Genomic DNA, 12,573 nt, shown 5'->3' on the forward strand with positions numbered 1-12,573 from the left:
CCCAAACCCTTCTGCTCCCCCTCCTCATTTTGCAGGCTCCTTGATGTACTCACTAGGCTTGTCCCTACGCATTTGATCCCCACTAAGCCCTCAGATGAGACCCTCTAAAAGGCTCTCTATCCCTCTTATCTCTCCATCTATCCCCTTTATTTCCTCTGTCTCGTCTTGTTCGAGTCTTTCCTTTGATTTGGGAGTGATGGAGGACAGAAAGCTGTGGTAGACTTTGTGTTTCTTCTCTCAGATCTAAAACACATACACACACTCATGCTTGGTCACTTATATGCACATGCACATGCACAGTTCTATTTAGGCCAGCCACTATAGCTCCACAGACAATACACCCTCATTGAGAAGCATTCAGGTTGTCTCTGGGGCCGTTACGGTTTCACCTGTTGACACACTATCCACTATCTTGTTGACTTAATAACAGAGAGAAAGGAGGAGAGGGAGGGAGGGTTTATCCCTCCGGATGGCTGCTGTGAATTGCCAGAATTGTTGCAAACCATTATCTGAGGCTCAGAGTAGACCACAAGGGACTCATCCTTCACTATAAACTGGGATGGCTTCAAAGAGATGCAGACTGCTGGCTACAGTTACGTCAGGCCGAGGAGAACAACTATATGGATGTTGCAAAAGTGTTACATCAGAGCATACAGGTAATTGTATTTTTTCCTGCAGTTTCCCAATCCAATCCTCAGGTATCCCCTAACCTGAAAGTCTTTGCTCAGTCTTCATTGTCGTACATGTGATCCCATTAGGTCTCACACACACTTTCATGCAACTCCTGCTCAGGTAGAGCTGTTCCATCTGATTAAACCTAAACCAGGTTTGCAAGAGTAAAGCTAGACTAATTAATTCCAGCTTTACTGTTGCAGAAAAGGTGGTCGATAAGGAGTGAAACTGGAAACACTTGTACTGTATTGAGTCAGCAGTGTGGAGAAGGTAAAATGGAGTTCATGATGAAAAACACTGAAACAATCCAAGCCTTGAACAATGTCTGCTGTCTCACAGCTGTCACTGATTTTTCAGTAGACAAATATCTACAGCAAAGTGTTTGCTCCTGGTGGTAATTAAGAGGCAAACAAATCACAAGCACTGGAAGGTGGATGAGCAGGCAGTGTTGCTATGTATTTCTGTTTGTGATTACTTGGAGTGTGTTTTCCCGCAAGATGTGTGAACGTGCATGAAAGAAGGTCTGTCTCCATTTGCCAAGTAATTCAGTGAATTATCTTAAGACCTTTGCTCACAAAATCAAATATAATCATGTGTCAATCATAAAAGATATTCAATAAATGCTTACAAATGGTATTTTATTCCAATGTTGCAATTCCGATTGAAAGGTTTAATTTCCTTTTTGGTGCACCCATATGAATACAGGCCAATGTCTCCAAGTGAATACATTGGAGGGGTGTTGACATCAGTGGCAGTGGTTGTCAGCTTTCAGGCTGTTTATGTGATGCCAGCAGATTTACACCCCTGTCTAATGAGAGACATCTCCACACTTCAATAACCCCGGCTGTATGCAGCAGCTGTCTGTAGAGATAGAAGGGGGGGGTGGCGGGGTGAGGTGAAGGAGACACAGATGAGCATGGGGTTTGGGTGGAGGTGAGGCAGAGGACAGGGATCTTCACCCAGCTTGGGTGCAGATTGACAGGGTCTTGGGTGTAAGAGCAGATGCCTAAGGTTCACCGATGGCAGACAGAGAGAGGTTGAAGTCCCAGCCCAGAGCAGACCATCTCCAGTTCAACACACTGGAGGAGTTAAGGTTACACAGCTTAGAGAGAGTTGGAAGTATCAACTTGTGGTTTAAGGATAGGCTGTTCCTTAAACTCAACTAGACCGAGTGTTTCAACACACTAACTGCTTGAAAAGAGACAAGCCACAGACTGTAAGATTAGTGGTGAAAACAAAAACAATGCTGCTCACTAAAAAGCCTCTATTGTGAGAGTAAGATTATGATACACTGAATATCAGATGTTGCACAAGACTACCTCACACTGAAGACAGCTGAGGTGAAGAGGAAAAAAAAAATCATGGAAGGAAAAAGCAGACTGTATGATAGCACCCACACTTAATTAGACTGAAGAGGCAATGTTTCATCAGGTCTGAAGTAGACCAGGTAGAGTCCAGATGTTGCTTGTTCAGTCTATTCCTGGAGCTATAATCGAGTTTATGGATACTCTCACTTTTTCCTTCACTGGATTTCCTGTCTTGAACTTTATTTAGGATTGGATGTGCACACAACTACCTTCTGTAGAAAAGAATCACAGCACCATAATCTAGAAATAAGCCCTTTTAACTTATTTAATCACATCTGAAAAGAGCACAAAACACAAAACACAAAACAATGCAAGTCAATGCAATAACGTTTTAGAAGAGTTGGTTTTGTCTATCAAGGCACCATCTCTACTGGCAGTATTCGTACACTTCCTCCTCAGTGTGTCTCAGGTGGGCTGACTATATCGGCACGCTCGGCCAAGCTTGCCAACCTGCTTCTCTCTCTCCTCTTACTCTCTGTCTCTGTGCTTGCCGCCGTAAGCCGATAAGGTCACTTCCTGTTTAACTTTCCGTCAGCTCCTGTTTTATCTGTCCACTTAACTCTATCACTCTGTGTCAGGCTTGCTAAGACAAAAGACGTTCTCAGATTGGCTAGTCAAGGCAGCCAATGGACTCTATAGCGCCATGTTCAGATTGTCATCAGAGTGGAACCGAACTTTGAGGAGAACAAAACATGGGGGCAATCCGATACAACCTGTCCATTGTTACAGGGAAACATTGTTGGAATATGAGTGGAGAAGGCTGGGTTTTCCCACTGATTCACAATCCTTATGGCCTATTCTTGAAAATAGGTGAAACAATGCTAATTTATTTGGAATGGTGTGCTTTAATCCTTTTCCACTGATAATGACAGCAATTGCACTAAAGAGACAATGAATGAGAATGAATGAACATGTGCTTGTGTCTCCATGTCGGCCACTTACGTCCACTTCACCTTGGTCAATCACATAGAAGTTGTCTCCTTCATCGCCTGGAGGGAAGAGAAGAGGAGAAATGGGAGTTTGTGAGGGAACAGAAAAAAATCAGGAGAAATACCTGGCTTTGAACCAACAGGAAAGCTTATTCCTCCTGTTACTTCCACCTCCTCCTTAAATTCTCGAAGGTGGATTTTTAAACCATTAAACCAAAGTGAGGAACAACTCTGTGGATTAAGAGATTAAAATGATCTGTCAAACAGCTGGTCCACAGTAGTTTTCTGCTCGAGGACAATAATAAGTTGAGAACTTGTTGGGATTTGAATATCCTGAAACGTACACAATAAGACACACAGGCACATATTTTCTCACACTCTCCTCTTCATATCAGTCAGGTTTGATCCTTTCTCCTGAAACAAAGAAACAGTTAAAATTCTTGTCTTGTGGTCATTTTCTCTGGGTCTTTATATATTGAGACCCTCTAAAAGTTTCAGGGCAGACCCAGTGTCAAAGATGCTGCTGTCTCCTCCAGTACGCATATATCAGTGGGCCTGACATTATCTTTGTGAAATACAGCCCTTACCAGCAGAATGTTGCAGCAACAGCAAAGTTCATTGCTGCTGCTTCTGTGGCTTAATAGTGGAAACTCTGAAACAGAGGTGCCTGAGCATTCAGACATCTCAGTAAAATACAGAGAGATTCATGATACACTACAACTACAGACGTCAACTACATTTATTCTGTTTGAGACAATGCTACTCTACACAGAAAATAGGTACAGACACAGATTTTCCATTAGTAATCATGTTGTCCCTTTTGAGAAATATGAAATGTGAATAAAAACAGGGCTATAAAAGGTAGAGCCCTGCTAGCAACATGAAGTTGTAATGCTAACTACACTGAAAGAAATTTGTCAGATCGATGGGGAGAACTTTAGATGAGTTAGATGAGAAGATCGATCACTCTCACACATGTACAGTACAAATGTAGCTGGAGCCAGGAGCCAGTTATCTTAGCTTAGCATACAAACATGAGTAACAGCGAGCCTGGCTTTGTACAAAGATTAACAAAATCTGACTTCCTTACATGGAAAGCTCATTAACTAATATGGGAATATAGCGACTTGTCATGACGCTGCCTATTTCTATGCCCCCCTTTTAGCAGAGGGTGCTTCATAATATCTGCTTGCCAAAAGAAAAAAATGCAGAAACTGTGGCTACGATTCTAGTAAGAATACATTATATACACTTCATTGGTTCCAGGGGACACAAGTTCAACTTGTGTCTTTAACTCTCACTTGCTATATCAGACACAACCAATGGATGGGTGCCTGTTATATGTTGCAAGGCTTGCAACTCAAAATGTTTTCTGGTTTGCTGACTGGATCCCTGCTGTGTCACTGACGGGAGCATGCTGTGATCTCAAAGTGAACCCTAACCCTTGAAGCGAGCCATAGGATCTGGTAGGTTGACGTCGTCTGCTAAAAGCATCTAGTCTGGAGATAAGGCTGAAAAATGGCAAAGTGTTCCTTTAATTACGCTATCTGTTACATAGGGCTGAGGAGGAAATCCTTGAAAAGGACTGACAGCCATGGGCACAGTGAAGCTCTCCCTGCAGCTACCTCTTACAATCACATATAAAATACAAATCCATTCACAGGTACAAGTGGTTAATGATGCATGAATATACATGACACAAATATGCATGTGTACGTTTCATAGGTACCGAGTGAGGGTGTGTATGTGTGTATGTGCTCTTGTGTGAATGTTCACCTGAGGAGTTGAAAGGCTGGGAGCGCCCTGTGTGTAAAGTTCACAGGAGTTCACACGGCTAATTAATATTGAGTGGAGAGTGCTCGTTAATCATATAGCTCTATTTGTCACACAAAATGCTCCTTGTCCGTCTGATGGTCTGACCGAGGAGACTCCAGACACACACACACACACACACAAACACACACACAACCTGCTGCAACCTGGCCCTCTGCTATCTCCCTCTCACTGTCTCTGCCTCTCTCTCTTTCATCTCATCTATCTTTCTTTCAGTCCCCTCTCACTCTGTCTTTCTTCTCTTCTACCCTTCCTGTCTTTTATCACTTTGGTTCTCAAGCCTTTGTTTTGCGCCCTTCCAATCCCACTGTGCCTGAGAGTGCAGGCAAATATTTGACCAGAGCGTGCACAAACACGTAGAGACACACACACACACACGCAGGCTGGTGTACTCAGTGTGGCCTCGTTTTAACACAAGATAATTGTTGTACACACTGTTAAGGTTCTCTGGTTTTGCTCAAAAGGAAAGCACGGGTTACATCCTCATCCCTCTGAGGTGTTTTGTACCCAAAATGCTGGTGCACCACTGAACTTATTTCATGTTGGAATTTTGATATTTCAAGTTTGGAATTATCCATAAAATATTCCTTTTACCACAGAACCATTTTCTTATGACTGCAACACTGGATACATGTCAAAAACAACAACGAAAATATTTTGATACATTTAATTAGACAAGAGATTACAATGAAAATGCCTCTATCCTCCATTTTGCATGTTATGATAGAGTAAATTCTCCCTTTGTTTAAATACCTCTCCAGCCTCAGAATCAATAACTCCTTGCTGTGTCTAAACAGTGTGTGATGGGCCGGTAGCACGGGTGGTTTCTTGAGGCTGTACAGTAGTCCAGACATTAGCAATGACATCAGCACTGTATATACTATATACCCCACTATATAGCGTATATAACAATGGCCTGTCTGGGGCAGGGGGCCCTGCAAAGTTAGCTGGACTTATTATCACCAAATTAGGCCTGATAGAGTCCTGGATGCTGACTTAAGAGTAGGTGGGAGTGACTGAGCGAGTGTGTGTCCAAGCACTGACAGTTTTCCTTCACTTAACATCCATGTGAGTGTGTTTGCAAGGCATGCTCTGGTGTAGTCTGTGTGATTTTGTGCAGGGGTGAACATAGTATTATACAGTATCTGAAAGTGGGCATTTGTCTGTGAGGATGTGTGTTTTCAGTGTTTTAAATATGTGGTTGAACGTGTCTGTGTCTGTGTTTGATAGGAGTTTGAGTGGGGGGCACTGGAAAAATACAGCCTGGCCCTGCTAAACTCTGCGTTCCTTCAAAGTCCAGGGATGTCTAGAGTCAAGGCTTTGACGACTGTGGTTAAAAGAGGGAACTGACATCTGGTGCAGACTGAGGGAATGTGAGAGTGAGGCAAAGAGAGGAAAAGGGAGGGAAACCTGGGTGTAACAGGATTAAGTGAACATGAGTCTTAGTGGCAATGCAATACATGCATTCTTTGAGATAAATCCATCAAAGGTAATCAGTGAGAACAGCATCTTAATTGTTTCCTTTTCAAGTGGCTGAGTGGATCAAATATATGCCAATGCAATGTAACGCACAAAATCAGAGTTGTCACAACACTTCCTTTAATATCAATATCTTCAATATCTATTTCAATATCTATCATCAGTGCTTATTAGCAGGGAATTCACTCCTCCACTTTATTCACTGATTGTGTGATGATTTTAGGCTTTTTTTCCCCAAGCAAAACTACCGATAATTTATTATTTCTAATTTACTATTTTCAAGCGCAGAGCTCTATGAAAAATAGAGTTTCAACAACAATAAAATACTTTATAGATGACTGCATAAATTAACCTAAACAAAACATTTATACATACCTTGCTGGATGACTGTTTCTCCTGCAATGTGAGTGACCGGGAACATGGCATCAAATATGTCACTGGGAAAGAAAAAGACAAAAAGGTAGAGGAAGAAATGGGAAGGAACGAGAGAGGGAGAACATGGTTATTACCAACATACCTGCTATTATGGTACATAACACAGCAGTTCTTGGAACTGTTTGCTCACTCTAACACACAAACGTACAGTACACACACAAGAGTTTGTTCCATGGAAGAGCGGCATGATGGAAATGACAGAGCAGCCGTCATCACTGTGTCCACTCTATCAGCCAAAGATACGGACCTGGGAACTCTGGATGACCCCAACACACACACACACACACACACACACACACACACACACACACACACACACGTACATGAACACACACATGCACACGCACACACACAAACTTGCATGAAACACACCCATCTGGACGAGTACACAACTGATTTCTCCATCATCATCATCCACATCCAACAAAACACCCACAATCCTCAGTTGAAACCATCATAAAAAACAAACACAGGCCACTTGGTAAATGCAATTACAAAACATAAGAAAATATTATCACCAGATAAATCACCATTACAAGGCTTCACTCACTTTCCCTGCATCTGTACATTGTATTAGTGTGGCGCATAGGCTTAATCATGACTTTGTGTTGTTAGACAACATGATCACAGCCCGTATCACTGAGTGTATCTTCTAAAAGAAGAGCTGCGAAAACAAACAAAACGATGGCTGTGCCTAAGCACTTAATTTCTGTTTCAGCCCGGCAGGGAAAGTGCCTGTTAGACTGTTCCTAATCGAGCCGTTTAAATGTATGAAGGCTCAGCAGATTAAAGTTCCACTGCTGGGATGTGTTGGGACAAGAGAAAAGTCAGTATCCTTCCTCTCCTCCTCTCTGCCCGTCTCACACCTTCGGGGTATATTTATCTATCTAATCAGTTGCATACCACCCGTCTTATAGAGAAATATAGAAAAAACAATAAAAGAGGGTCAGGCATATCAAAGACATACGAGACCTGCTGAGTGAACGTGGGGCAAGTTTGAGCCCGTTTTTGGTTGTGTGTCTGTGTGAGTGTGTATGTCGCTGAATGTGTGTATTTGAGCCAGGCTGTCGGCGTCGGAGTATATACTGCCTATGAAAACACACAGGTTCGTACAAAATAATGTGTGGGTGTTGAATATGTCTGTGCTCATGACAGTACGCTAGACTATGCAGCACTTGGAAATGAAAAGGGTTACACAGCCAAACACACCTTGCACATAAAAGTGTTGCTTTACTTGAACCTCCCCGGTAAAAAAAAAAAAATTGCAGGTCAACAGATGCTGGGGCGAGATCTGACGATGTTATTGAGTGATTTGGAGGTGAACGGACCCTGCTGGTATTTGTTTATGTGACACTGAATAAAGAGCAGACTTAAGAAGGTGGATTCTGGCCAGCTTCACCCACAGGTAGGCCCTGTGCGATGCAGCTGGCCAGTGACTCACATGTCCTCAACGACACACACACACACACACACGTACAAAAAACACATTCACTCTTTGAAGTGTACAAACACGAGCTAAAAGATGCACGGACACACTTAGGTACTCTCATGTACGATTCAACCTCCAGTGCATACACATGGTGCATACACACACACACACACACACACACACACATAAACACACACTTGTAAGAACAACATATTTAAGTACTGGGCATTTGTGATGAAAAACACACACACTGGCACTCTCATATGACATGCAAACTCAAACTCTCTTTGATGGTGATTAGTCAGTGCAACATCTGCAGGAGTGGCCTCAACCCTCCACACATCTGTGACCACCTGTGCTCGGCATGGAGTCTGTTTATTCAGAGAGCTTCAGAGCAGTGGGTTTCAGGTCACGTACAGCTAATAATATGTGGTTTATGAAAATAATCACCAACAGCATGAGAACAGAGTAAGAATGCCAAGAAAAAAAACAGGTACTTATAAAGTTTTGTGTCATAAGTTATGTCTCATCTCTTGTCAACTTGATGATGATGCATCACGCAGCTAGTAGGATGTTCGAGACTGAGCTACGCAGTCATAGTGAGCGGATCAAAGGCAAACAAACCTGTGTTTAGGTAATTACCCTTGACCACCTCTCTCTTCCATGCCCTGCCTCTCGTTGGATGCATCAGTGAGCACAACAAAGACACTTATGCAGGTAATTACTTCCTCTCATTTCTACCTGTCTCTCTTTCCCTTTCTTCATCTCCAACTTCCTCCCTGTCTGTTCTCGATCACTTTTTCTCTTCCTCTCCCCTCTCAATTACCCCTTTCTTCCCTCTAATTCTCCCCCTGCCCCACCTATTTCTCCCATCTCTCGGTCTATCGCCCCCTCCCTGCCTTTCCCAGATGAAGTGATTAATCTTGTCCTTTCCGCTACCTGTAGCCCCACTGACCTTATGAAAAGGGAGAAGGCTAACAATGGATGTGCTGTTCTGACAGAGACAGGCAGAAAAGAGAGAAAGAGACAGAGAGACCCTGCAGACTCCGAGGGGGCTAGGAAGTTCACCTCCACCCTAGGGAGAGAGACAAAGCTTCTGTCATGGTTGAGATATGTGGAGATACTTCCCTGAAACCCACGTGTATGTGCCTTCACAAACACACACACACACATACACACATACACACACACACACACACACACACACACACACACACACACACTCAGTGGTACACATGCATGCAAGAACACAGACCAAACATTGCAAAATCGCATCCATGTAAATACCCAGTTAATAATTACTTTCATACTCTCCTTGCTGACATCATGCTGATCTTATTTGAAATCCTTACAATCTATCCCCCTGTGCACACAGTCTTGGTACAGATGACATCACATAGACAGTACATAGCCCATTGTGCTCTTTTGCAGCACAGGAAGTAGCAGCTAGAGATAATGGCACTTCTATAATAATATGAGTCACTATCACAGCAATGAACCAGCAGTTTTATGTTCAAAGGAAGAACAGATGATGCCAAAAGATGAAGTCATGGGTAGAATCATCCTCAAAATGGATACAATTAGAAAGAAGAGACACCTTCATGTAACGCCCTGCATTGTATTGTGCTGTTCTCATCATGAAACTGGTTTTTGAAAACAAGCAAAAAAAAAAAAGTACAAGAAAGACCTTCACTAAAATGTAGCTGCCACAAGTGTGAGTGTGTGTATGCATGCATGTGTGTGTGTTTGTGCGGGAATGACAGGAAAATTTTATGTGCTCCTTCACTCTCTTTTTACACACATGCACACAACAACACAGCAACAGGCTATTATTGTTCTCAAACACCCATAAAGACGTGGTTAGCTTGGGGGATTTCAGTCATTAATGAAATAAAATCAGGCTTGCTTGTTGTAGCTGGACTGCTTGTTGTTCTTCCTGGTTGGCATTGATGGTGTTTCTCTCTCACTTCTTCCCTCCTTCTTCTTAATCTCTCCTACAACACAGCTGTTTATTTGTTCAGCAGCAGACATCTTATCTCTTATATTACGACCTCTATACACAGCACTGCCATTATGCCATTAACACCAAAGGGCTCTTTCACAGCACGGCGTGCCGCCATGTCTTTGTGTTTCTTAATGGGCCACATAATGTTGAGTTACACAAGTCCTTCATTGAGAACCCATCCAGAGTGCTCACTCCGTCTGGGTGGAAGAGGTTTTGCAATAACCAAAATAATCAACAACTGCACCGCATATGGGAACTTCACAGCTCTCCAAGCTGTGTGCCACTGGTCTGGCTGGCACAGTATTCATGCCGCAAGTGCTTGAAGGATTAATTTTCACTACCACAGTTGAAAGTGATTCAGATTGCTGAAAACAGAACAATAGTCTTTGTTTTGCAAATTGACACAAATCCATGATATAAGTAATGGCCTGAGGACACCAATACACACAATTCATATAATATGTTTTATGGGGCCATTTTTGCAGGTTTTCTCTGCCACCGATTATGGTTTTGTGCCAGGAGCAGATAGTGGTGATGGTTGCTTGCCAAGAGCTTTAGCCATCATTGCGTTTACAATACAAGAGGATATAATATGCCCTCTGAACAGCGCTGCTTCTTCAGATTGGAGGTTACGGTGACTTAGTATTGGAAAGTGACGAGATGGCCAGAGATAGCTGGTTAGCATGCTAGCTTCAGCGAAGAAAAGAAGTGAAGTTGTGAAGTTTTGTGGGCTAACAAAGGCAGCAGGGTGAAATTGTGATCACCCTTCAGTCGCATTATAAGAGGTTACAATTATCTGTCAAAGGACAGAAGAACCTAAGAACGGAGAATCATACTCAAACTTACACCTCTGAGAGGTAAAAAAGGTTTCACCTCTTATTTGCATGATACTTGTTACACATCTTGAGGCCACTAAGATGCCAACGTAATAATGAATTAGCCATGAGACGGAAATGTGGCTGATATTATGTTTTAAGGAGTCCTGTTGGCTTTGGTTCCCAACACCTCAGTGACTGGGAATGTTAAACAGAATTAATGCTGCACACTTAAACTGAAACGTACGTAGATTTAAAAGCTCTTGGAAGACTGCAGAACAACAACTCAACAACTTTCACTAAAGCAAAAAGTTTCTGTGAATAACATATACTGCAGTACTGCTTTTTGTTTGGCTGCAACGTGAAGAGTTGTAATTAGTCAGCATACTGCGTAAAGAAGCACAAGCAAACTCACAAAAATGAGCATGCAGACATGAATTCAATTTTCACTGATGACAGAGGAACAATTGTTTACTAGCCTGTTGTGTGACTCATTATGGGTATATCACAGTAAGATGGAAAACAGCTTTATGAGGCTGACTAAGTGGTGTGCAGTTTAATGTCCAGAGTTTAAAGTAGAGCACAACCAGCCAAAGTTACTCACACGGAACAACCAACTCACCCCACTGAGCTCTGTTAGTGTGAATGCAATGACATTTGTTTTTTAATACCATCAAATTACATAAACTGCTATGTACATGTACACACATTGATGCACTCACATGGAGGCAGACACACACACACACACACACCAATGACAGCAGGCTGTAGTATGAGAGTGTGAGTGAGAGAGAGAGAAATGGGGGAGATGAAAGAGGTGTAATTATAAAGCACTGAAGCATTCAGTGAAGATATTTATGACATGAAAGCTCTTGGCACGCGCCCTGTCTCTCCCTGGAGGCCCAGAGAAAAACGGAGGGACCGGGCCATGCCAGCTGCTGCCCATTTCTTCATGTCGGCCTCAAAAGTCTGTGTGTGTTGTGTCTTACTTGGTAGGGACACACCACAAAGATCCCCTCATACCACCAAATCACAACCACTTTCAAAACTTCCATGTTCACCTTGAATAGAACTGGGCGATATAGTTGATAATAAGACTACAGCTACAGTATGATTTTAGCAGATGCCAAATGAAGAGACTATGCAGTAATTATTTTAGGTTTTTAGATTTTGTGGTTTAATGATTTAAAGCACAGCTGGGCATATTTCTGAGCTAAACTTCAGATCACTTCCAACAGCAATCACACATCAGACAGTGCAATCCCATACTGACAGAATAATTCCTGTTTATGCGAGTTCATATTTCATTGTGTCAAGTTGATAATGATAACATTTCTCGTTAACTATTTCATTTAAGTTCTTGCACACCATAGTGTTTTATTGCATTCTGTTATGAGCTTATTTGAATGATTTTACAAAGTCCCTATCTTTGTCTGGGCTGATGTGAAATGGCCTATACAGAGTGTACAGGCAACCATGCAGCACAGAGGTGGTCCTGGAAGTTAACAGGTGGACATAACAGTTTACGGCTGGTGGCAATGACCACTTAGAGATGCTCAGCAATATGGGAGGAGAGACAGGGGCCACAGCCAGGCGAGGAGAAACAGAA

At 42.5% G+C, this 12,573-nt stretch overlaps 1 protein-coding gene across 1 annotated transcript in view; it reads right to left on the bottom strand.

Annotated features, from left to right (window-relative positions):
* Window positions 1-12,573, bottom strand: part of prkar1b (protein kinase cAMP-dependent type I regulatory subunit beta) — a 63,321-nt gene that overhangs the window by 17,799 nt on the left and 32,949 nt on the right. Inside the window, exons 5-6 of the mRNA XM_022752483.1 lie at window positions 6,656-6,717; window positions 2,982-3,028 (exon numbers count right to left, since the gene is read on the bottom strand). Coding sequence (XP_022608204.1) covers window positions 2,982-3,028; window positions 6,656-6,717 — 109 coding nt within the window. The remainder of the gene's footprint in view (window positions 1-2,981; window positions 3,029-6,655; window positions 6,718-12,573) is intronic.

This window comes from Seriola dumerili, unplaced genomic scaffold, assembly GCF_002260705.1.
Source record: "Seriola dumerili isolate Sdu_G_001 unplaced genomic scaffold, Sdu_1.0 BDQW01000169.1, whole genome shotgun sequence".
NCBI classification, from domain to species: Eukaryota; Metazoa; Chordata; class Actinopteri; order Carangiformes; family Carangidae; genus Seriola; species Seriola dumerili.